Source organism: Heteronotia binoei, chromosome 21 (assembly GCF_032191835.1).
Source record: "Heteronotia binoei isolate CCM8104 ecotype False Entrance Well chromosome 21, APGP_CSIRO_Hbin_v1, whole genome shotgun sequence".
Classification (NCBI taxonomy): domain Eukaryota; kingdom Metazoa; phylum Chordata; class Lepidosauria; order Squamata; family Gekkonidae; genus Heteronotia; species Heteronotia binoei.
The window spans coordinates 94,309,407-94,334,743 of NC_083243.1; the positions used below are offsets into that span (position 1 = coordinate 94,309,407).

Below are 25,337 nucleotides of genomic sequence, written 5' to 3' on the forward strand. Positions count from 1 at the left end.
TCTATGTAAACCACCCTTTAAAAAGATAAATCCAAGAGAACTCTGTTGCTGAACATTTTTTTGCAAAGCCATTAAAAGTGTTAAGTTCAGGTTCTCTGACTGGATGAGTCAATGGCAGATCAGCAACAAATAGAACACAAACAAATTTCTTAATATAGCAAGCATACCTTCGGTTCTGTAGCTTTGATTGAATGCATTTTAACCAGAACACATAGGTCTATCCAGCTCTATCTGCTTATGGATGGCCATCCGGACTCCACCCCTGATGAACTGGGTGAGGCTTTGCAAGCCATGGCTGGTTGGTTGCGCCAGAGCCGACTGAAGTTAAATCCATCTAAGATGGAGGGCAGGAAGTGGAATCAGGCTCCTGCCCCTCGATGGTACTCAGTTAGTGCCGTCGACAGAGATGAAGAGTTTGGGGGTATTCCTGAATACTTCTTTATATATGGATACCCAGGTTGCCACCTTTTTCCATCTGAGGTGGGCCCGACAGTTGACCCCCTACCTCACCCTCCACGATCTAGCCACAATGATTCATGCAATGGTCACCTCCAGATTGGACTATTGTAACTCTCTCTACATGGGGCTACCCTTGATCCTGCTCTGGAAACTCCAGCAGGTGCAGAACACTGCAGCCCGGTTATTAGCATCAAGGCCTATCCAGGCGTGGATGCATCCGGTGCTGTGCAAACTGCACTGGCTGCCCCTGGAGTACCAGATCCATTTCAAGGTGTTGGTCCTTACCTCTAAGACCCTTTATGGCCTGGGGCCTGCATATCTCCAGGACCGCCTCTTCCCGTACGAGCCCCCCCGGGCCCTGAGGTCAGCTGCGCAACATCTTCTTGTGATCCCTGGTCCTAAGGATGTCCGGCTGGCTTCAACAAGGCCATTTCAGTCCAGGCTGCCACCTGGTGGAATGAGCTCCCGCTGGAGATCTGGACCCTACAGGACTTATCCAAGTTTCACAGGGCCTGTAAGACGGAGCTCTTCCACCAGGCTTTCAATTGATCCAGTGGGTGTCCCCTGAAGTCATCGTTTCCCCCAGCACCTTATCAGCACCTTACCACCCAGGTGCTTAAGTTATGTTGGATACTATTTTGCTAATTCTGTGATTCTGTAATTTTACAGATTTGTAATTATGATATTGTCTAGTCTGGATGTGGTTTGTTTAATGTTTCTGTAAGGTTTTTAATGTTGTAAGCCGCCCAGAGCCCCTTGCGGGATAGGGCGGGGTATAAATAAAAAAATTAAATTAAACTACTTAAAGCCCCTTCTTCATTAAGGGAAGCAATCCTTACCTTTAATGTTTTTGTTGATGCTTTTTTTTAAAAGAGAAACTAAAATGAATTGGATTCTTTATATTGATTATGGAAATGTACACTGATTTTAACTGGCCTCTCTCTGTTGTCTTTAATTCCTTGTTCATGTTATTTGTTTTTATTTTCTATAAGACATTTTATTGCATTTATTAAATTCAACAATAAATAAGTGTAATAATAAATCTTGTGGTGTGGACAGGGACACTGTATAATTATATAGAAATAATTGTAGAAAGGGAAACTTTTAAACTGCTCTTTCTTTCTCCAGATGTACCTGATCCTCCTGAGGTCCCTCAAATTTCTGAAGTTGGTGAAGATAACTGTATGGTGCAGTGGCAACCTCCTAAATATGATGGAGGACAGCCAGTACTTGGTAAGAGTCCCTACTGATACAAAATTGCCAAAAGAAAAACTTAATAACCAAGATTGGAAAGTCTAGTTTCAATGAATCAGAAATTATAAAGACCACTTGGATTGCTTGGCTATCTCTTTGGTTTCTTGGTTTCTGTCATTTAAGATGATAGCCATTACCTATACAGTCAAAGGGCGACTTAGCAACATTGCAAGCTGAGAAATCCATGTTTCCCATGTAAGATACAGAGTGACAGAAGTGCATTTCTTCATGTCTACCAGTAGGGAGGGACGGTGAGGGACAGTGGCTCATTGGTAGAGCATCTGCTTGGTAAGCAGAAGGTCCCAGGTTCAATCCCTGGCATCTCCAAAAAAGGGTCCAGGCAAATAGGTGTGAAAAACCTCAGCTTGAGACCTTGGAGAGCCGCTGCCAGTCTGAGTAGACAATACTGACTTTGATGGACCGAGGGTCTGATTCAGTATAAGGCAGCTTCATATGTCCATATTGCCCCAGTTACACAAAGTGCACAAAACATGCGAGAACATCACTCTCAGTTTCTCCACTGGCACTTGTTTATAATGCGTGAAGCTGCTCTCAAATCAGGGGCACATTTCGCTGACACAGCCAAGCCTACCTTTGAGCAAGTTCACTAAGGGGTGATAGGACAGGAAGAAACTGTCACCCGTGCCAGCTGAAGTTCAAGTCCACAGTCCAGTGGAGCAATAGGCACTCCATAACAGTGCCCTTAGTTATAGTAAAGCTTTAAAAGTGCCACTGCATCATAGATAGCAGCCTGGAAAAGGGAGCAAACCTGTAAAATCAGTTTCTACACCTGCAAATGTAATTAATAGGCTGTACTGGGCTGTATCCTAGGTTTTAAACAAACTGTTTTTTATTAATATATCACATATGCAATTGATGTATAATTGCAAAAAAAAAATTTATCACCCATGGAGCAACATTTTCATACTACTCCTGCAACTTCTTGTCATAATTGGTGGGTGAAATTATCCTGTTTAAAGATTGCTACCCATACACCAAAGCTAGAGTCTCCAGGCAGATTTAAATATGGGGTGTGGGGGTGTGATGTTCTAACTGAGTTCAGATCTGTTGCTCATAGTTGCGGTCATGTCATTATCTTAATGGATGAGGAAGTATGTGAATCCTCCTTAATAGCATCTGAACCAAGTGAGTTCTGACGCACAAAAGCTCATTTTAGAGCAGGGGTGTCAAACATGCAGCCCGGGGGCCACATCAGGCCCCCAGAGGGTTCCTATGAAGCCCCTGAGCAATTGGCTATCATCTGCTTCTTTCTCCCTCCCACTTGCTTCCTTCTGCATCACAGCTTGCTTTGCAAGGCTTGCTCAATTGCACAGGAAATACAGAGCAAAACCTCTATTTTCTCCATTGGCTGAGGCTCCTCCCTTGGGAAGGAAGGATGAGAGGGAGGACTGGCTTTGCCAGGCTCTCTCAATTGCACAGTAGAGCTACTGAACCAAGCCTTTCTTCCTTCTGTTGGCTGTGGCTCTTCTACCTCCTGGTCCGCTATGGAAGGAAGGAAAGAGCCAGAACTTCCTTTGCCCAGTTCCCTGTGTCCCCTGGGAGAGATGCAAGGGAAGCACCTTTAAGACCAATGAGTGCTCATGTTTTAAGCATGTTTTATTTTAAGGATTTAAAAAAAAAACCCTTTAATTGTGTTTGTCTGTGTCCTTTATAAGGTTAATATTTCTGCTACCTAATCTGAAATAGGTACATACATGGCCTGGCCCGACAAAGTCTCATTTATGTCAGATTTGGCCATCATAACAAATGAGTTTGTTGACCCCTGTTTTACAGTAAATGTTGTTGAGGTGCCAGTGGACTTCTGTTCCATTTTGAATCCTTAGTAGTGCTATTTTATGAAGAATTACAACCTTCTAATTGGGTTTAGAAGGGTGTAACTGTTTAGAATTGCATTGTGAGTGGTGTTATTAGATCCAGTAAGATTTATTGGAGTAAACAAAAGGGTTTCTTGATCCATGTCCCTGATAGGGAATAAGCAGCTGTTTCAAATAGTAAATCTGTCTGTAAGTGACAGATTACAAATCTGGCCTTCTCTGTGATAGTTTAAGAACCTAGTCATTTTCTGGGATCAGTTGAAGGCAACTAAGATGCCTCAGAAGGGTGTTAGCTGGGATCTACACCCATTTCTGAAAAATGATACAAATCAGCTGCTGTGCTGTCAAAGGCTGAGGGCTGCTTCTTCTGCACAGAATGATCTCTTCACACTCTGACAAACATGATCCTGGCACACATTAGGCAGGATGGGTAAGTAGTTATCTTGGGCTCCAAGAACAAGTAGACTATACCATGTTTGAATAGTATCCATGTGAGAAGCTGAACCATTAGTTTAATCAGATTAAACAAGTAAATCTAGATAATTAACTGATGAGGGCTAATTTTAAACCAGTACTTTATTGTCTTCACTCTTAATAGGGAACAAAAAATAAAATATTAAAGATATCCTTTCCAGCTAACAGCGAGGTCACTGTTTCATCAGTTTGGTCATTCAGGTTACAATACATTTCATTGAGTGTCTCAAGAAGACTTACATATGGAGGTTTGGTTAACTGTGAATGTGTATAAATTGACTAGAAGCCTAGTAGCACCTTAGAGTCTAACAACCGTTATTTCAACATAAGTTTTGTGAGTCAGAATTCACTTTCAGATGCATGAAGTATACAACCACTGGCCTTGGTTTTTATATTTAGGGGGGAGGCACACTTGTTTTCTTCACTACAGGAGAAGGAGAGCCAGCCAGTTTGTTTGTTTATAATAATGTCTAGCCTTCCCTCCTCTCCTTCTTCCAGGCCAGGTGTCAGCCAAGACAGTGAGTGAGTGAAATGAGCATGTTGGCAAGGAGTGGGTGTATCAGGCAGGCAGGCCTCTCTGCAGTGCGCCTGCCAGGGGAGGAGTCATGTGACCCAGTCATCACAGGTCACATGCTGTCAGGGACAGAGCAGAGAGCACACTGGCCGGCTCACCCCTCCTACTTAGATTAATAGTTAGATTACCACTAATCAAATTAGTGATCTAATTAAGTTTCCTTCTCCCCTGCCTCAGCACCCTGGCCCCACCATCCAAAAAAATTTGGCTATGGGCCTGGAGGGGGTGGTGTTACAAAGAGAGGCCAGTGTAAAACAAGATCCAATCAAAGGAGTAATCTGTTCACCAACTCTATATGAAATAAAATTAATTTAATAACTAGAAATGTGGGATGGGAATTTATGTGCATTATCAATAAAATGAACATATTTGTGCTTCTGGCAGATCATACTCAGATCCAGGCCAGTTCCTCTACATGACTATAGAATGTTTTTAATTTGCAGGCTATATCTTAGAGAGGAAGAAGAAAAAGAGCTACAGGTGGATGAGGCTGAATTTTGACCTTCTGAACGATCTGTCCTATGAAGCAAAGAGAATGATTGAAGGAGTTGTCTATGAGATGCGTGTTTATGCTGTGAACTCTGTAGGCATGTCCAGGCCTAGTCCTGCCTCACAGCCTTTCATGCCCATTGGTGAGTCTCCCAAAATGTCACACAGTGCTTCTGAAACCTCCAAAAACAGAAATAGATTATTGTATTTTCTTTCTCTATGTTCTCTTTAAGCAATTTCTGGGGTGTTTTTTGGGACAGATGACTAATTAGTTGACCATTCTTCATTTGTTTGTTCTAATGTCTAACCTTTCCTCCTCTCCCTGTAACTAGGAGGTTCCAGTTTCATGAACTTGCTGATGAATTTCTAACTGTTAAAATTAGAAGTGTGAGAGGCAAGCTGGGTCTGGATGAGAGAGGGGAACTAATTGACGGTGACCTTGCAGCCCCTCTCAGCTTCCCCTTTTTATTATGGGTGCAAATATTACAGTATCTATCCAGTGCTCCCTTAATCCCAGCCCCCTGGTGAAGCTGCAGCAATCACTGGTTAAGAAAACAGCCATGGTATTATTGCTATGCCCCTCACACTATGCAGACTTACCATCAGTCCCTGATTGCCTAAGGGGAACAGCAATGACTAAAGTGGTGCTCCAGCTCACAGCGGGCTCTGATCAGGGGACAGAGCTTTCTGAAGAAAACAGTGTGAAACTACAAGCCCCTCACAGTGATGGGCCAGCAGAGAAGGAAAACTTGCCAGGGAAACTGGTGAACCCCAGTCTTCCATCAACACTCCACAATGGGGCTGTGGTGAAAGACCTACAAGAACCTCTGCAGGAAGAAACTGCTCTAAAAGGTCCAGTGATTCTCATGGAAAAGAAAAAAAATTAGCAGACTAGATGTAAAACTCCAACCTATGGTGTTGCTGAAGAGGGACTGGGTTTGCAGAGTGCCTTGTGTGACAATGTGCAAGCATCCCCATTCCTCCTCTGTGTGATACACGCGCTTCTAAACATTATTTTTATAATAGGCTTTGATAAAATGTAGCAACAGGAAAGCAACTGTTTAAAATGTATTTGTTGCAACACCTTATGGTGGGATGCTAATGTTAGGGGAGGGGGTTGCAGTACAGAACATTCTGCATATTTGAAATATTTTAAAATATGCTTAAATATCGCAGTGTCATCTTGCTTATGATAAGCACACATATGGCACAACAGAATGTTACTTAATTAAAGTGATGGTGATTATATATTATGACTAGCTAAAACATGCAAGTGTTTAAAGTCCTAGGTTCAATGTTATGTCAAAGGTAGTGGGAGAAAAGTCATTGCGAAGCATGCTGGAAAAGCCCCAGTTTGTAGTATGTAAGATAATTATAGTGGAACAGGGGAGATGCTATGCAAACTGAAATTTCTCTTTACTGTTCACAAAAAGGTCTAACCTGAGTCTCCATGTCTTTATTAAGACAATTTCTGCTACCTTTCTGTGTAATCTAAATGGTACGTGAGTCAGTCAGTGTTAAAAAAAGTAAATTGCTTCATATTTTTATGAAACTCTTTCCTGTCTTTTGCTAAATGTTTTGCTTGTAAAACAAGTGATGCTTCTCCAGTTCAGGCTTTTTTATGTATAGAAATGTTTTTTTAAGAAAGAAAGAAAATAAATGGGGAGTAATAATATTTAGCTCTACAAAATTAGCAGGGGTCACTGTTAACCTGGAAAGTAATTTTGAACTTCTAAAAATATGGAATTGTGACTTTGGTAGCCAGTAAACGAAGCTTAATAGTGGGATGACTTCTGCCCTTTTCCACTCCTCCACATGAAACTTGCTGAGTGATCTTGTGCCATTCACAGTTCTCTCAGAGCTCTCTCGCCCCCACCTATATCACAAAGTGCCTGTTGTGGGGAGGAGAAGGGAAAGAGATTGTAACCCATGTTAAGACTCCTTAGAATAGAGAACAGTGGGGTATAAAAACCAATGCTTCCTCTTGTCTTCCACACATTTTGTGTGCTCTCTCACATACAGTCAAGATTATCCTTAGCATTTTTTAAATAATAATATATAATAATAATTTTTTATTTCTATCCCGCCCTCTTCGCCGAAGCAGGCTCAGGGCGGCTCACAACATAAAATGCACTGTACATCAGTTATAAAAACATGGTTAAAACAAATTATAGATTATTAAAATTAACATTTAACAATGTGGCGTTATAAACATTAGGTCTTCAGTGGAATTCAGTGACTAAAAGCATTTCCAGCAGCATTTCCTAGCTTTGTCACTAGTTGAAGGCCATCTTGAAAAGGTGGGTCTTACAGGCCCTATGGAATTGATCTAAGCATCGTAGGGCCCGCACCTCCTCAGGGAGTTGATTCCACAGCAGTGGAGCTGCGACAGAGAAGGCCCGATCCCGGGTGGCCTTCAATCTGGCCTCCCTTGGCCCAGGGACATTCAGCTGGTTTTTTCCTGCTGACCTCAGCGCTCTCTGGGGCTCATATTTTCTTATATAGTTTGTCATCATTTCAAAGATCAGTAATTTGTGGCCTGAGAGACTGTTACAATGTTTGGCTTACAAGGGGTTGCCCTTGAAGAGCAATTGGAAGCAACAAGGAGGGCAGAATGCAGCCAGCCAGCCTCCCACTAGGAACCAACTGCATATAAAGACACTGCACTGGCTTCCTGTTGACTTCTGGACACAACATGCTGTCCTGGTGTTAACCTATAAAGCTCTAAATGGGGTATGCATACCTTAGGCATTACTTGGCTCTCCCTGTAGACCTTGCCACCCTTTATATCTTCAAGAGGTCCTGTTTTGGATTCAATCAATAAAAGAACAACACAGGGTCTTCTTTACCATGTTCCCAGTTTCACTTAACTTCCTCCAAATCCGTCATCACAGGAAATCTACAAGCTAGTAAATCTGTTTTTATTTAGACAAGCACTTAGAGACATGTCTTCAGAAATTGTTTTTTGAAAGGAGATAGATAGACAGACAGACAGGTTTCAGACTGCATTTTATATAGCTTGTGTTTGTAAACTACCTGGGATAGTAAGAGGTGGGAGATTGCATTATTGACATTAAACACAACACTAACCCAACACCTCTGGATTTTATGATTTAGCTCCTCCAAGTGAACCAATGCACTTTACAGTGGAAGACATTTCTGACACTTCTGTCACTTTGAAGTGGAGACCCCCTGAGCGGATTGGAGCAGGAGGGCTAGATGGCTACATCGTTGAGTACTGCAAAGAAGGATGTGAGTAACCTTTGGCACAGGCAGAACCTTCCTTAGTCCCCACCTGAATCAGAAAAGTTAGTTCAATATCATGCTTCTCAGAAATTGAGAGGTCTGTCCTCTCTAATTGGTTTCTCTAATCCCCTTCAGAACCATCTAAGCCAATAATCTCTAGTGACAGGAGTTTGAGCTGCTTTGGTAATGAAGGCAGCAGATGAGCAAATCAAAGATGAAAGAGATAGTGAATGAGCAGCAGTTATGTGTCTGCCTCCCAACACCTGCAATGGGGACAGCAGACAGAAATATGCCTTCCCAGCAGAAATTAAACACAGCCCATCATCATACAGAATCATTACACAGATAATATAACATAGGAGTTAAGAGCATAGGCTATGAACTGGAAGTCCCTAATGGAAATCAAAGTTCAGTCAGGATAATCTTAGGTAATCTACTATCTCTGAACCTCAGCACCTCTGCCTATTCCCAGGCTGTAATATAAAAAGATGAGTGTGCACTGATATGCTTTCGTTAAAATGACTGAGATATTTCTAGTATATGAAGTATCCTATCTGAGCTGAAAGTAGGGTGGCCATAATGTCTGAAGGCCAGCCAGGGACACCTTGGGGGGGGGGGGAAGGCAGGAGTGCGCGCGCGCGAAGTGCGCGCGCCGCCGGAAACAGGAAGTGACGTCACTTCCGGCGACGTCACTTCCGGCGACGTCATACCACCGCCGGAAACAGGAAGTGACATCACTTCCTGTGACATCATTTCCCCCGCGCCACCTGCCGGAAACGGGAAGTGACATCACTTCCTGTGACATCATTTCCCCCGCGCCACCTGCCGGAAGCAGGAAGTGACATCACTTCCTGTGACATCATTTCCCCCAAATGGCATCATTTCCCCCAAATGCCACTGCCGGAAACAGGAAGTGACTTCACAGCACTTCCTGTGACGTCCCCAAAAATCCCCCAAATATCACCGCCGGAAACAATTTTGTTCTCAAATCCTGTATATACTTCATCAGTATATGGGATAAGGCACTTTCTCAACTGTGCTGCATAATGCAGCCTATTTATTTTGTCCTGTTGGCTCTGTTGGCTCTATCTGCGCCACCTTCATCACTTTCGGGGTGTGGATCCCCCAGTGGGGTGGGCTCCCGACTCCCTCCGCCGGCTGTTTCTGATAGCCCTGCGCCCCCTCTTTCATTTGATATGTGTCCCGTGCGGGTGCCACCCTCCTGCCGGGAGATGCCGCAAAATGAGCCCCCTTGAGGCTTATGGCGGCAGGGCTCGGGGGAAGCAGCCTGTCACTAATAACACAGGTCGAGATGCGGAAGTGACTGACAGGCTGCTTCAGCGGGCCGCTGCGCCGGCCCCCTGGGTCCCACAACGATGGGACCGATGCCACAGGGAGGGGCTCGAAACACTCTATAACCCCTCAAAAGAACAGCAGTCTAGCTTGCTTCCCCCGAGCCCTGCCGCCATAAGCCTCAAGGGGGCTCATTTTGCGGCATCTCCCGGCAGGAGGGTGGCACCCGCAGGGGACACATATCAAATGAAAGAGGGGGCGCAGGGCTATCAGAAACAGCCGGCAGAGGGAGTCGGGAGCCCACCCCACTGGGGGATCCACACCCCGAAAGTGATGAAGGTGGCGCAGATAGAGCCAACAGAGCCAACAGGACAAAATAAATAGGCTGCATTATGCAGCACAGTTGAGAAAGTGCCTTATCCCATATACTGATGAAGTAAATACAGGATCTGAGAACAAAATTGCACCAGAAGACACAAACACAAAGCTCCCTTACACTGAATCAGTGCTTGGGTCCACCAAAGTCAGTATTGTCCACTCCAGTCACAAACACAAAGCTCCCTTACACTGAATCAGTGCTTGGGTCCACCAAAGTCAGTATTGTCACATAAGAACATAACAGAAGCCCTGTTGGATCAGGCCAGTGGCCCATCCAGTCCAACACTCTGCGTCACATAAGAACATAACAGAAGCCCTGTTGGATCAGGCCAGTGGCCCATCCAGTCCAACACTCTGCGTCACATAAGAACATAACAGAAGCCCTGTTGGATCAGGCCAGTGGCCCATCCAGTCCAACACTCTGCGTCACATAAGAACATAACAGAAGCCCTGTTGGATCAGGCCAGTGGCCCATCCAGTCCAACACTCTGCGTCACATAAGAACATAACAGAAGACCTGTTGGATCAGGCCAGTCCAACACTCTGCGCCCATCCAGTCCAACACTCTGCGTCACATAAGAACATAACAGAAGCCCTGTTGGATCAGGCCAGTGGCCCATCCAGTCCAACACTCTGTGTCACATAAGAGAAGCCCTGTTGCATCAGGCCAGTGGCCCCTCCAGTCCAACACTCTGCGCCACATAAGAACATAAGGAGGGAAGGAAGGGAGGAGGGAAGGGAGGAGGGAAGGGAAGGGAAGGGAAGGGAAGGGAAGGGAAGGGAAGGGAAGGGAGGAAGGAAGGAAGGAAGGAAGGAAGGAAGGAAGGAAGGAAGGAAGGAAGGAAGGAAGGAAGGAAGGAAGGAAGGAAGGAAGGAAGGAAGGAAGGAAGGAAGGAAGGAAGGAAGGAAGGAAGGAAGGGAAGGGAGGGAAGGAAGAAAGAAAGAAAGGAAGGGAGGGAGGAGGGAGGGGAGGAGGGAGGGAAGGAAGGGAGGAGGGAAGGGAGGAGGGAAGGGAGGAGGGAAGGGAGGAGGGAAGGGAAGGGAGGAAGGAAGGAAGGAAGGAAGGAAGGAAGGAAGGAAGGAAGGAAGGAAGGAAGGAAGGAAGGAAGGGAGGGAGGGAGGGAAGGAAGAAAGAAAGGAAGGAAGGGAGGAGGGAGGGAGGGAAGGAAGGAAGGGAAGGGAGGGAGGGAGGGAAGGAAGGGAGGGAAGGAAGGGAGGAAGAAAGGAAAGAAGGGAAGAGGGAGGGAAGAAAGGAAGGCCGCCCCCCCCCCCCGCTTTCGGCCCCCTTACCTGCGGTGGCGGTCGGCGGCGAGTCGGGCGGCGGCGGCGGGTCCGGCGGCGGCGAGTCCAGCGGCGGGGGCAGCGGCGAGGCCAGGGAGGCGTCGGAGAGGCCTTCCTTGGCCGGCGCTGGCCCGGGAAGGCCTTCCAGAGCCTCTGGAAGGCCTTCCCGGACCAGCGCCGGGTGCTCCGCGGCCTCCCCGCGGCCTCCGCTGGTCGCTGGGGGCCTTCCAGACACTCTGGAAGGCCCCCAGCGACCAGCGGAGGCCGCGGGGAGGCCTTCGCTGGCCGGCGCTGGTCCGGGAAGGCCTTCCAGAGGCTCTGGAAGGCCTTCCTGGACCAGCGCCGGGTGCTCCGCGGCCTCCCCGCGGCCTCCGCTGGTCGCTGGGGGCCTTCCAGACACTCTGGAAGGCCCCCAGCGACCAGCGGAGGCCGCGGGGAGGCCTTCGCTGGCCGGCGCTGGCCCGGGAAGGCCTTCCAGAGGCTCTGGAAGGCCTTCCCGGACCAGCGCCGGGTGCTCCGCGGCCTCCCCGCGGCCTCCGCTGGTCGCTGGGGGCCTTCCAGACACTCTGGAAGGCCCCCAGCGACCAGCGGAGGCCGCGGGGAGGCCTTCGCTGGCCGGCGCTGGCCCGGGAAGGCCTTCCAGAGGCTCTGGAAGGCCTTCCCGGACCAGCGCCGGGTGCTCCGCGGCCTCCCCGCGGCCTCCGCTGGTCGCTGGGGGCCTTCCAGACACTCTGGAAGGCCCCCAGCGACCAGCGGAGGCCGCGGGGAGGCCTTCGCTGGCCGGCGCTGGCCCGGGAAGGCCTTCCAGAGGCTCTGGAAGGCCTTCCCGGACCAGCGCCGGGTGCTCCGCGGCCTCCCCGCGGCCTCCGCTGGTCGCTGGGGGCCTTCCAGACACTCTGGAAGGCCCCCAGCGACCAGCGGAGGCCGCGGGGAGGCCTTCGCTGGCCGGCGCTGGTCCGGGAAGGCCTTCCAGAGGCTCTGGAAGGCCTTCCCGGACCAGCGCCGGGTGCTCCGCGGCCTCCCCGCGGCCTCCGCTGGTCGCTGGGGGCCTTCCAGACACTCTGGAAGGCCCCCAGCGACCAGCGGAGGCCGCGGGGAGGCCTTCGCTGGCCGGCGCTGGCCCGGGAAGGCCTTCCAGAGGCTCTGGAAGGCCTTCCCGGACCAGCGCCGGGTGCTCCGCGGCCTCCCCGCGGCCTCCGCTGGTCGCTGGGGGCCTTCCAGACACTCTGGAAGGCCCCCAGCGACCAGCGGAGGCCGCGAGGAGGCCTTCGCTGGCCGGCGCTGGTCCGGGAAGGCCTTCCAGAGGCTCTGGAAGGCCTTCCTGGACCAGCGCCGGGTGCTCCGCGGCCTCCCCGCGGCCTCCGCTGGTCGCTGGGGGCCTTCCAGACACTCTGGAAGGCCCCCAGCGACCAGCGGAGGCCGCGGGGAGGCCTTCGCTGGCCGGCGCTGGCCCGGTAAGGCCTTCCAGAGCCTCTGGAAGGCCTTCCCGGACCAGCGCCGGGTGCTCCGCGGCCTCCCCGCGGCCTCCGCTGGTCGCTGGGGGCCTTCCAGACACTCTGGAAGGCCCCCAGCGACCAGCGGAGGCCGCGGGGAGGCCTTCGCTGGCCGGCGCTGGCCCGGGAAGGCCTTCCAGAGGCTCTGGAAGGCCTTCCCGGACCAGCGCCGGGTGCTCCGCGGCCTCCCCGCGGCCTCCGCTGGTCGCTGGGGGCCTTCCAGACACTCTGGAAGGCCCCCAGCGACCAGCGGAGGCCGCGGAGAGGCCTCCCCCACCGCTGCCGGCCCCGCGCGCGGGCGGGGAAGGCGGGGAGTGAGGGAGGGAGCGTCCCTGCGCGTGCGCAGGGGCCCTGCGCAGGCGCAGGGACGCTCCCTCCCTCACTCCCCGCCTTCCCCGCCCGCGCCCGCGGCCCACCGGCTCCTGGGCTGCCTAAACCGGGACCTTTAATGGTCCCGGTATAGGGAGCCCGGGATCCGGGATTGGGTGGCCAGATCCGGGAATGTCCCGGGAGACCGGGACGGTCTGGCCACCCTAGCTGAAAGTGTCAAGTAGACGGATTCAACAAGGAGTCAACGTTGATACAAAGACTTCATTTATTGATTAACCGTTACTGTGGTTCAAGCCGATAGCTTGAGTGGAATGAAACCAATACATTGAGACAGGAGTTATAAGATACACTTCAATGAAATTCCTACGGGGAGGGTAGTGAGGGAACATTCACACATAACTACAAAGATACATTCCCAGGCCAGCTATCACACTGTTTGGCCTTGCTTTCCCTGGAAGGCTTTCACTCCCTCACACCACTGTCTGGGAAGGAACAAATTACTTGATTCACAACAATTGCCAGTCATAAAGGAGAGAAGGGGTCATTACAGGGAAATAAACTAGCAGCATTTGGTCCAGAATGATTTTAACCAGGCCTGCTCTTGACAGGCTGGACCCATCAGTCTTTGAGCAGAATCAGTCTATCTTGACAGAAAGGAGCCCTGTGGTGCAGAGTGGTAAGCTGCAGCACTGCAGTCTAAGATCTGCTCATGACCTGAGTTCGATCCCAGTGGAAGCTGGGTTCAGGTAGCCAGCTCAACCTTCCATTCTTTGGTAAAATGAGTACCCAGTTTGTTGGGGTAAAGTATAGATGACTGGGGAAGGCAATGGCAAACCACCCCATAAAAAATCTGCCAAGAAAACAATATGGATGTGACATCACCCCAGAGTTGGAAATGACTGGTGCTTGCACCTTTATCTTTATCTGAGCTGAGGATAAGGGGAATGTACCCTCAGAAGGAACCTCTTCTTCAATTGGTGAACAGGTATCCTTTCACACCAAGGAACCATCCCTGGGTAGGGAGGGAGGGGGGCTCTTGGAAGTCAGTGATTCGATCCTTAGGCAAGTAGACAGCTGGGTGGTAAACTCGGATACTGACCATATGGTAACTTGCTTGCCTGGTGAGAAGGTAGCTAACATTACACATGTTCTAGATAGGCTGGTAGACAGTGCTGGGGAAGAGCCAGTGGTCGTGGTACATGTTGGCACCAATGATGTGGGGAAAAGCATTTGTGAGGTACTGGAGAAAAAATTTAGGCTACTAGGCAGGAGACTCAAGGCCAGGACCTCCAAACACTTCTCAGAAGTGCTACCTGTTCCATGTGCAGGGCCAGAGAGAAAGGCACAAATTAGGAGTCTCAATGTGTAGATGAGACAATGGTGTAGGGAGGAAGGGTTCAAGTTTGTTAGGCACTGGGATGCTTTTTGGAATAAGCGGGAGCTGTACAAAAGAGACAGTCTCCACTTGTCCCCAGAAGGAACCAGGCTGCTGGCACTTAAAATCAAAAAGGCGGCAGAGCAGTTTTGAAACTGAATCTTGGGGGGAAGCCAACAGGAAATAAAATGTCTCTGGTTCGGAAATATTCATCTCAAAGAGATGATGGGTTAGCTGTTACTTTTCTACCAAGCAATGGATTATAGTTGTCCACTGAGATAGTGACAAACAGTATGGACTGCCTGGTAAGGTCTTGAGGCAGCAGGAAGAAGATTGAGGGCCTAATGTCCCTGGGAAATTAGTGCTAGAAGTGTCCAAGGTAAGATTGGGGAGTTGGAATGCTTAGTGTTGGGGAAAATATATAGACATTGTGGGTATTTCAAAAACTTGGTGGAATGAGGAGAATCAATGGGACACAGTGATTCCTAGATATAAATTATATCGGAAGGATAGGGAGGGAAGGGTTGGAGGTGGGGTGGCTTTGTTTGTCAGAGAGGGTATACAATCCAGTAAAATTGAGAAGGTAAGAGAATTTGATTCACTTCTAGAAATCCATTGGGTTGAAATAGTGGGCCCAAAAGAAAGCTTAACTTTGGGAGTTTGTTATCGCCCACCAGATCAAAAGGTAGAAGATGATTATAGAATGATGAAAGAATTAAAGATAGCGGATAGACATAAAAACTGTATCATAACAGGTGATTTTAATACCCACATTGATTGGGCCAATATATGTTCAAGTTGGGAGAAATAGACTGAGTTTCTAGACACTCTCCATGACTGTGCTATGGAGCAGATGGTCACAGAACCTACCAGGGAAGAGGCAATCCTGGACTTGGTCCTAAGTAATGTCCAAGACCTGGTGAGAAATGTAATGTAAAAGTGATTTCACCGCTTGGGAGCAGTGATTATAATCAGAGGTTTTTTTGAGCAGGAACACACAGGAACACAGTTCTGGCTAACTTGGCCTAATATGCAAATGAGTTCCAGCTGGGCTTTTTCTACAAAAAAAGCCCTGACCATAATGTTGTTGATTTCACCATTTGTATAAATAGGGAGTTGCCAAAAAGACCAGCACAACCACTTTTATCTTTAAAAGGGGTAGCTTCTCTGAGATGAAGAGGCATGTGAAGAGGAAACTGAAAAAAAGGTAAAAAGGGTCAAAACCCTTGAGGAAGCTTAGAGACTATTTAAAACTACAGTCATAGAAGCTCAGATAAAATACATATTGCAAATCAGGAAAGGCATAAATAGGTATAGAAAAGGGCCTGCATGGTGAACAAAGTAATGGAAGCTGTAAAAGGTAAGAAGGATTCCTATAAGCTAGTCCAAGTGAAATTAATAAAAGGGAACACAGCATGTGGCAAAAAAAATGCAAGTCTGTGATCAGGCAGGCAAAAAGGGACTATGGAGAACATATTGCAAAAAACATAAAAACCAACAATAAAAAAATTCTCCAAATACATTAGAAGCAGGAAACCAGCCAGGGAGACAGTGGGGCCCTTGAATGACCAAGGGGTAAAAGGATTACTGAGGGATGATAGGGAAATGGCTGAGAAGCTGAATGCATTATTTGCCTCCTTCTTCACTGTGGAAAATGAGAAGTGTTTGCCCACTCCAGAACCACTGATTTTGGGAGGGGTGTTGAAAGACCTGAGTCAGATTGAGGTGAAGAGAGAGGAGGTCCTACAACTGATAGACAATTTAAAAACTGATGTCACCAGGCCCTGATAGCATACATTCAAGAGTTCTGAAAGAACTCAAAGATGAACTTTTGTGGATCTTCTGACAAAAATATGTAATATTTTATTAAAACCTGCCTCCATTCCTGAGGACTGCAAGGTAACTAATGTTTCAAGGTACTAGTATTGACATTTAAAGTCTTGCGTGGCCTGGGACCGACATACCTGCGGGACTGCCTCTCCCCATATGAGCCTCAGAGATTGCTACAATCAGCAAATCAACATCTTTTGACCATCCCTGACCCAAAGGACATCCAGACCTGGTGGAATCAGATCAGACTATAAATCTACTAAAATAAATAAATAAAATAAATGTTACCCCCACTTTAAAAAGGGTTCCAGAGGAGATCTGGGAAATTACAGGCCAGTTAGTTTGATTTCAATACTGGGAAAGTTGGTGGAAACAGTTATTAAAGAGAGAATTAGTAGGCACATTGATGAATAAAAGCTATTGAGGAAGACTCAGCATGAGTTCTGTAAGGGAAGATCTTGCCTCACTAACCTTTTAGAGTTCTTTGAGGGGGTGAACAAACATGTGAACAAAGGGAACCCAATAGATGTTGTTTACCTGGACTTCCAGAAAGCTTTTGATAAAGTTCCTCATCAAAGGCTCCTAAGTAAGCTCAATAGTCATGGGGTAAAAGGACAAGTTGTTTTGTAGATCAAAAACTGGCTAATTAATAGGAACAGAGAGTGAGTATAAATGGGCAATTTTCTCAGTGGAGGGTGGTAAGCAGTGGGGTACTGCAGGGCTCAGTGCTGGGTCGAGTGCTTTTTAACTTGTTCGTTAATGATTTGGAGTTGGGAGTAAGCAGTGAAGTGGTTAAGTTTGTGGATGACACTAAATTGTTCAGGGTGGTGAGAACCAGAGAGAATTGTGAGGCACTCCAAAGAGATCTGTTGAGGCTGGGCATGTGGGCATCTATATAGCAAGGTTCAACGTGGCCAAGTGCAAAGTAATGCACATTGGGGGCGACAAATCCAAACTATGATGGGGTGTGAAGCGGTGGAGACTGACCAAGAGAGAGATCTTGGGGGCATGGTAGATAACTCACTGAAAATGTTGAGACAGTGTGCAACTGCAATTTAAAAAGCCAATGCTATGCCGGGAATTATTAGGAAGGAAATTGAAAACAAATCAGCCAGTATCATAATGCTCCTGTATGAATTGATGGTGCGGCCTCACTTGGAGTACTGTGTACAATTCTGGTCGTCACACCTCAAAAAAAGATACTATAGCATTGGAAAAAGTACAGAAAAGGGCAACCAGAATGCTTCAAGGGTTGGAACACTTTCCCTATGAAGAAAGTGGGGGCTCTTTAGCTTAGAGAAATGTTGACTGAGGGGTGACTTGATATAGGTTTACAAGATTATGCATGGGATAGAGAAGGTAGAGAAAGAAGTACTTTTCTCCCTTTCTCACAATACAAGAACTCATGGGCACTCAATGAAATTGCTGAGCAGTTGGATTAGAACTGATAAAAGGAAGTACTTCTTCACCCAAAGGGTGATTAACCCATGGAATTCATTGTCACAGGAGGTGGTGATGGCTGCCAGCATAGATAGCTTCAAGAGGGGATTGGATAAGCATATAAAGCAGAGGTCCATCATTGGCTATCGCCACAATGTGCAGATGGAACTCTCTGTCTGGGGGAGTGATGCTCTGTATTCTTGGTTCTTGCAGTGGACAACAGTGGGAGGACTTTTAGTGTCCTGGCCCCACTGGTGGACCTCCTTATGGCACCTGGGTTTTTTTACCACTGTGTGACAAGTGTTGGACTGGATGGGCCATTGGCCTGATCCAACATGGCTTCTCCTATGTTCTTATGTTCACACAGATCTCTCTACCAAGCTAATTCTCATTAGAACCATTTTTAAATGCCAGCTTCTTTCTTCATTTAAACCAGGTGCAAAAACCACATTGCAGCTGAATTCCTTTTAGATGTAAACTAGAAAACCTAGTACTAAACACTACTTGAAAAGGATTGCCTTTAAAGTGGGGGATCTTGTTTTTGCAGCTACAGAATGGATTCCAGCTCTTCATGGCCCAACTGAGCGCACCTCTGCCTTGCTTAAAGGTTTGGTGACAGGAGACAAACTTTATTTCCGTGTCACAGCTATAAACTTGGCTGGTACAAGTCAACCAGCAATTACCAAAGAGCCGATTACTATCCGAGAAATCTTACGTAAGTATACACAGCCACCGTCCTTTACAGTGGGCCCATTTCTATTATACCATTAATGAAGAAATGGTTAGGGAACTGGAATTTGAGAGCCAGTTTAGTGTAGTGGTTAAGTACATGGGCTCTAATCTGGGAGAATTGAATTTGATTCCCTACTCCTCCACATGCACCTGCTGGATGACCTTGGATCAGTCACAGTTCTTGAAAGAGCTGCTCTCAAGACCAGTTCTCAAAAGAGTTCTCTCAGCCTCACCCACCTCACAGGGTGTCTGTAGTAGAGAGAGGAGGGAAAAAGGATATTGTAAATGGCTCTGAAACTTTGAGTGAAAGGCAGGGTTTAAAACCAATCTCTTCTTCTTCCTCTGGATAATATCAAGACTTTGTTAGAGAAATAAAAGGAGGCACTAATATTTTCATTTTAGGATATTTGTAGGATATATGGTCCCAAATACTAAATTCATGTTCTGTACTTGTTCTATTTAATTCCTGGTTACAGAAATATTTCAAGGGTGTTCATGACTGAGAAGGCGGTTTTCTTCAAGATTGCATTGTGATCCAGATAAACCACAGCCAAAAATAAACCAGAAATTCGTTGTTTCAAGTCAGTTTGCAGATATCTGAAATAACCCCAAGCACTCTTAAATTCCAGGAGAAAACAGAGGCCAGGTCTAACCCTATGGAAAATAATGGACATTAAAAATGGAAAGGGCCTGGAGGTTTCAGGTAGTAACTGTTCAGGCAGACCTGACCTTGGAGGTTAGGTCTGTTACTCATGGGAAATAATGGTTGGATTATATAATCTGTGGGATTATATAGTCTGGAACCTGGCTTCTCTACCACCATATGATATTGGGGGGGGGGGGGGGGTATGTCCTATGGAGTAGTAGATCTAGCCTCCAGGGACCTGTCTACCTTATCAATGGTTAGTTGGAGTCTTTAATCCCTTTACATTTTAAAGGGGCATCGTTTTCTCTGGGAGTAGGCCTGCATCTGATTTTGGAGGTCAGGTCTTCCCATAGAAAATAATGGCCTTTTAAAATTTAAAGACCAGAGATTCCAACTAACACTCATTTGGTTAGATCAATTTACTCTGTCGTATTTCCCTTCCTTCCTGATCCTGAATCTTCTGATGGGAGGGGAAATTGCTAAAATGGTTCCAAATTTTAGAAAACCTACCCTCCAACCCCACCTCCCCAAAAAACCTGAAGTGGTAAAGAAAGTTTCAAAAATTCAGGTTAATGAAAGTATACCCTTCCCAAATTCAAATACAAAATTAATCCATATTTTTTAATGTGCACACCCCTAATTTAGTTACATAATTCTGCTTGCCTTTGAATGTGTAAAGATCCCATTGGGAATATATGTCACTCTTTCCAGATCTGTAGTCTTTCTTTATGAATGTCAGTCCCCTCTCTTCTTTTCCTATTTATATATGACAAAATATCTTGAGTCCCATTTCAGCTTCTCTTCTGTGATTACTCAGTTCCATAATTAGCAATTAGGACAGTGTATCTAAGGTTATTTGAATTTACAAACTATCAAGCAATTATGCTTGATTACATCAAAAAATCAAATTCAGTTTGCATATGTATAATTTATTCTGCCTGTCATCAACTTGCAAAAGATTCTCATTTATAGTCTTTCTGATTATGAAGATCTAGATCATGCATAGTTTTTAAGAAGTTGTATATTCTTTCACAAAGTATGTTTTGTAGTACTTGAAGAATTGTTGTATGTTTATTTATGATATATCATGTTCATGCTTGGTGTAGTGTGATCCTAATGCCAAACAGTGATATTGCCTAGGAAATGAGACAAATGCTCTGTTGTTTGCATGTCCACAATTTAGGTCATTAATCATCATCTAGTCTGTGTTAGGAAATTCTGTTTGAAATTCTATTTCTTTATTTAACTGTGCAATGGATCACTGGATCAAATAATAATTGAGAGGCATTTAACATGAAAAAGCAAAAACATATTTATTACTACAGGGAAAGGGTACTGGGAGATGAAAATAACAAACACTACATGCTTACACTACATGCTTACACTAGAAGATCATGTGCTTCTTGACCTATCTGCCTGAACAAAGGAAGTCACCTGACTAACTGACCAAACAAGCAAAACAGGTTTTCCCGCTTCTAGACCTTGATTGACAGCAGTCAGTATCTTCTTCCTAGGTCATGCAGACAACAGGGAATCAGGCACAGTGTTAACCCTATAATGACTGGAACTTTAGAACATTGCAAAGGACATACAGAACAGATACATATTTCCAACAGTCTGCAGGTTGAAAGGACAAGTGTTCTAATTTATTCGATTAGAGTCCAAGATGGTTTGACAGTTGCTAATTCCTAATACCTGTCTTGAATAATCAAAAACACTTACCAAAGTTTTTTTTAAGCTGAATGGCCCAGAACACTATTATAAACTAAGAAGCACTGGGTGTCCCAAATCTAGAAAGACTTTTAAAAGTGGATACTTTTAAAAGTGGATAGCAAGCAGGAAAAGAAACAGAAATTTGAAGACAGAGTATTTATTATGGATGTTCCCCAAAGGGAGCTTCCAATTCTCCCTATTGGCAACTTCTACAATGGTTGAAATCTCCTTTCTCAAATATATAGGTACTGCTTCTATTGTTTTGCAGATTTATTTCAGATTTTTCTGCAAGCCTGGGGCTTTTCTCAGGTTTCCTCAGGTTTATAAAAAGATCTTTGTTCATTACCCCAATCTCTCTCTTAGATGGGAGCACACTAGGCTTGCCATTCCCCAGTTGGGGGTGGAGGATCCTCCAGTTTTGCAGGCTCCTGCCCACCACAAGCCAGCTGGCAGGTGGGAGGAAATCCCCCCCAACAGCAACATTGCATGACATTCCTATGTCACCTGGAAGTGACATGGGCATGCCAGGGGCAACACTCTGGTTTGGGGGCAGAATTCTATGGTTTGAGGGTGATTTTACCATAGAGCTTTGCTCAGAAACCAGAATGTTTCCAGTGATGTCAGCATATCGGGGGCAATACTTCCAGCCCCCAGAATGTCCCCCCACTGGTGTCTCAAATGGACCTGGCAATCCTAGAGAACACTGAAAATTAGATATCTTGATTACATTATTTGTTTTCTATCCCCCTCTTTGCCTTCTCAATGCAGAACCCTTGAGACCTACCAAAAACTCATTAAAAAGGCACAAGACTTTATTGGGCTTCTTTTCCTGAAGGAAAGATGGCAGTGTGGGTGAGTTAACCCGCCACATAAAAATAACCATTTTAATTATAACAAAGTTTTAATTCGGTGGCATCTTTAAGACAATGAAGTTTTATGCAAGGTATATGCTTTCGTGTGCAAGCACACTTCTTCAGATACAGTGCAACATAATTTCCTCAACCATTACATATAGAAAGAGAGAGGTTTGGAAAGTCTATACATATAGGTAGAGGTTGAGCAGTAAAATATCATTCAGCATAATGAAGATGTTTAAAACATTCAGGGGTCAAACAGGAACAGTAAGCTTAGTTTATAAAATTATTATTATTATTTATTTAATTAATTTATACCCCACTCTGTTCCATGAATGGGTTCATTTATGGGGGGGAGGGAAACAGAGAAAGAAAAAATATGTTGGAATTGGAGAGTGTTGGGACAATAAATGCATACCAAATGAAACAAAAGGTCTTAACCAGCTAAAATAAGACAATGATGAACAAATCTCTCGGGCAAAATAATTCCGTTCTCATGCCATAATCAGGCCATTTCTCAGGCTGCCACCTGTTTAGCCTAGGGTTGCCAAGACCAATTCAAGAAATATCTGGGGACTTTGGGGGTGGAGCCAGGAGACTTTGGGGGTGGAGCCAGGAGACATTAGGGGTGGAGCCAAGATCAAGGCTGTGACAAGCATAATTGAACTCCAAAGGGAGTTCTGACCATCACATATAAAGGGACGGCACACCTTTTCAATGCCTTCCTTCCATAGGAAATAATGAAGGATAGGGGCACCTTCTTTGGGGCTCATAGAATTGGACCCCTGGTCCAATCTTTTTGAAACTTGGGGGGTATTTTGGAGAGAGGCACTAGATGCTATACTAAAAATCTGGTGCCTCTACCCCAAAAAACAGCCCCCCCAGAGCCCCAGATACCCACTGATCAATTCTCCATGATTTTCTATGGGAATAAATCTCCATAGGGAATAATAAGAGTTCCCAGTAGACATTTCCCTCCCCCCCCCCCCCCCGCTTTCTGATGATCCTGAAGCGGGGGGGAGGGCCTCCAAACCGGGGGATCCCCTGCCCCCACCTGGGGATTGGCAACCCTAGTTTAGCCTAGATGATGTGGGCACCCAAAGCAGAGTCCGCGAAGCTGCGGTCTCCAACCTTTTTGAGCCTGCAGGTGCCTTTGGAATTCTGACACTTCATGGTGGGCACAGCCACAAAATGGCTGTCACAGGATGTGGAGCCAGCACAAAATGGCTGCTGTTTCACCTTATCACAGTGAAGGTCCTTGTGCTGTAGTTGCAGCTACTGCCAAAGCAGTGTTTTAAAAAACTCTGTACAGCCAATAAAATGATACGAATAATAATACGAATTTTAAATTGTCGTATTAACGTTATGCAATTTTTAAACTGATTGTTTTTATTTTATTGTTGTGAGCCGCCCTGAGCCTGCTCCGGCGGGGAGGGCGGGAGATAAATAAAATAGATAGAGATAGATAGATAGATAGATAGATAGATAGATAGATAGATAGATAGATAGATAGATAGATAGATAGATAGATAGATAGATAGATAGATAGATAGATAGATAGATAGATAGATAGATAAATAAATCTCTCCAATGGGCAATTAGAAGCCTTGCTGAGCAAAAGATCTACCTAGACCCATCCACTTTCTAAAAATATTTCACGGTCATGAATTTCAGGAAATATATCAGTGGGCACCATGATGCCCAGAGGCACCATGTTGGGGATTCCTGTAATGGTTGGGTGGATTCATATGGGAATAGGCAGCCCTTCAAACAGGCTGATCCCAGGCTTCAAAGGGCTTAAAGGTACCAGTACCTTGAATTTGGCCTGGAATCAAATTGGAATCTCCAAGACAGTAATGATACAGTTCCTTGAACTCACTTGCTGCAGAATTCTATACCAATTGTAGTTTTAGATGTTCTTCAAGGGCAGCTATACAGTGTATTGCAGGAGAAATCCGATGTTCCCAGGGCATGCGCCACAGTGCAAAGATATATTTTTTAAACCCAGAAACAGCTACAGTTGGCTCAAAGGCCCCTCTGGCCACTGCTTCTACTTTATAGTCCCCATCCTCTAGGTGCGGACTGGAGTTCCCCTGGAATCACAGCTGATTTCCAGACAACAGAGGTCAGTTCCCTTGGAGAAAATGGCTTTTTTGGAGACTGCACTGTATAGCATTACACCCCGCACTGAATTCCCTTCCCTCCCCAAACCCTGTTTCCCTCAGTCTCCACCTGCAAATCTCCAGGAATACCCCAACCTAGTTGGCAACCCTCTGCCACCTGCTATTCCAACAAGAAGGCCTGGGTGAAACAGTACTGACAGGTTACAAACCCAGGATGGACCATTACCTGTTTTAAAGCAGAGGTGATTACCTCATCTCAAGAAGGCATTTGGTGAAATAATGTTTCTTCAACTGCCCAATGTAGGCTTTAAAATGAGCCTGTACCTTGTTTGATTTGTTACAAGTTTTCCTGCATTGTCTCTCCAGTGAGTTCCCTTGTCTTTTCATAGCCTGCGGCCCCTCAATAAACCAATGGGCTGCCCAGGTGCTGAGAACTGAGAGAGGCCACTGAGCAGGAATCTTGTCATCCACCCAGGTTATTTCCTCATTGCAGAGGTAAATCATGTCAACAAGAAAATCCCCTAATCCATCAGAAAACTATTTGGATACATCTGGCTCCAGGTGTAGATTGTTTTAATCTACAATTGTTTTAAGTTTAGGCTGGCCAAAGATGCTAAAAACAACAAAAAAGGGTTATGTTCAGAGTAAGAAAAAGCAAGGACATGGTAGGCCCATTGCGAGGGCACAAAAGTGAAATTGTAACAGGTAATGAAGAGAGGGTGGAACTGCTAAATTCCTACTTTTCCTCAGTCTTCTCTTCTGAGGGGAACGATGCTCAACATGGCAAAGACAGAACATATAAGGAGGGTATGAAATTCCAACCTAGGATCAGTGTAGGGGTAGTACATAAACACCTAGTTTCTTTGAATGAAACTAAGTCCTCAGGGCCAGATGACTTGCATCCAAGGGTTCTAAAAGAGCTTGCGGATGTACCGTAATTTCTGAGCCTCTGGCTATTATTTTTGAAAATTCTTGGAGAACAGGAGAGGTGCCGGAAGATTGGAGGCAGGTGAATGTTGTCTCCATCTTCAAGAAGGAGAAAAAAGAGGATACGGGTAACTACAAACCCGTCAGCTTGACATCTATACCTGGAAAAGTTTTAGAACAAATCATCAGTCGGTCCTGGAACATTTAGAAAGAATGAATGTTACTAAAAGCCAGCATGGTTTTCTCAAGAACAAGTCATGCTAGACTAACCTGATCTCTTTTTTTGAGAAAGTGACTACCTTGCTGGATCAGGGGAATGCTGTAGACATTGTTTATCTTGATTTCAGTAAGGCTTTTGATAAGGTTCCACATATTATCCTTGTTGACAAGTTGGTAAAATGTGGTTTGGATCCTGTTACCGTTAGGTGGATCTGTAACTGGTTGACAGATCACACCCAAAGAGTGCTTGTGAATGGTTCCTCATCCTCTTGGAGAGTAGATCTGTCCTGGGACCTGTTTTGTTCAACATCTTTATCAATGATTTGGATGAAGGAATAGAGGGAATGCTTATTAAATTTGCAGATGATACTA

General features: G+C 45.9%; 1 protein-coding gene across 1 annotated transcript in view; it reads left to right on the forward strand.

Moving 5' to 3' along the window:
* MYBPC3 (myosin binding protein C3) overlaps window positions 1–25,337 on the forward strand; it is a 123,489-nt gene that overhangs the window by 85,571 nt on the left and 12,581 nt on the right. The window contains exons 23-26 of the mRNA XM_060261684.1: window positions 1,588–1,692; window positions 5,040–5,228; window positions 8,203–8,337; window positions 18,299–18,466. Of these exons, the coding sequence (XP_060117667.1) occupies window positions 1,588–1,692; window positions 5,040–5,228; window positions 8,203–8,337; window positions 18,299–18,466 (597 nt within the window). The remainder of the gene's footprint in view (window positions 1–1,587; window positions 1,693–5,039; window positions 5,229–8,202; window positions 8,338–18,298; window positions 18,467–25,337) is intronic.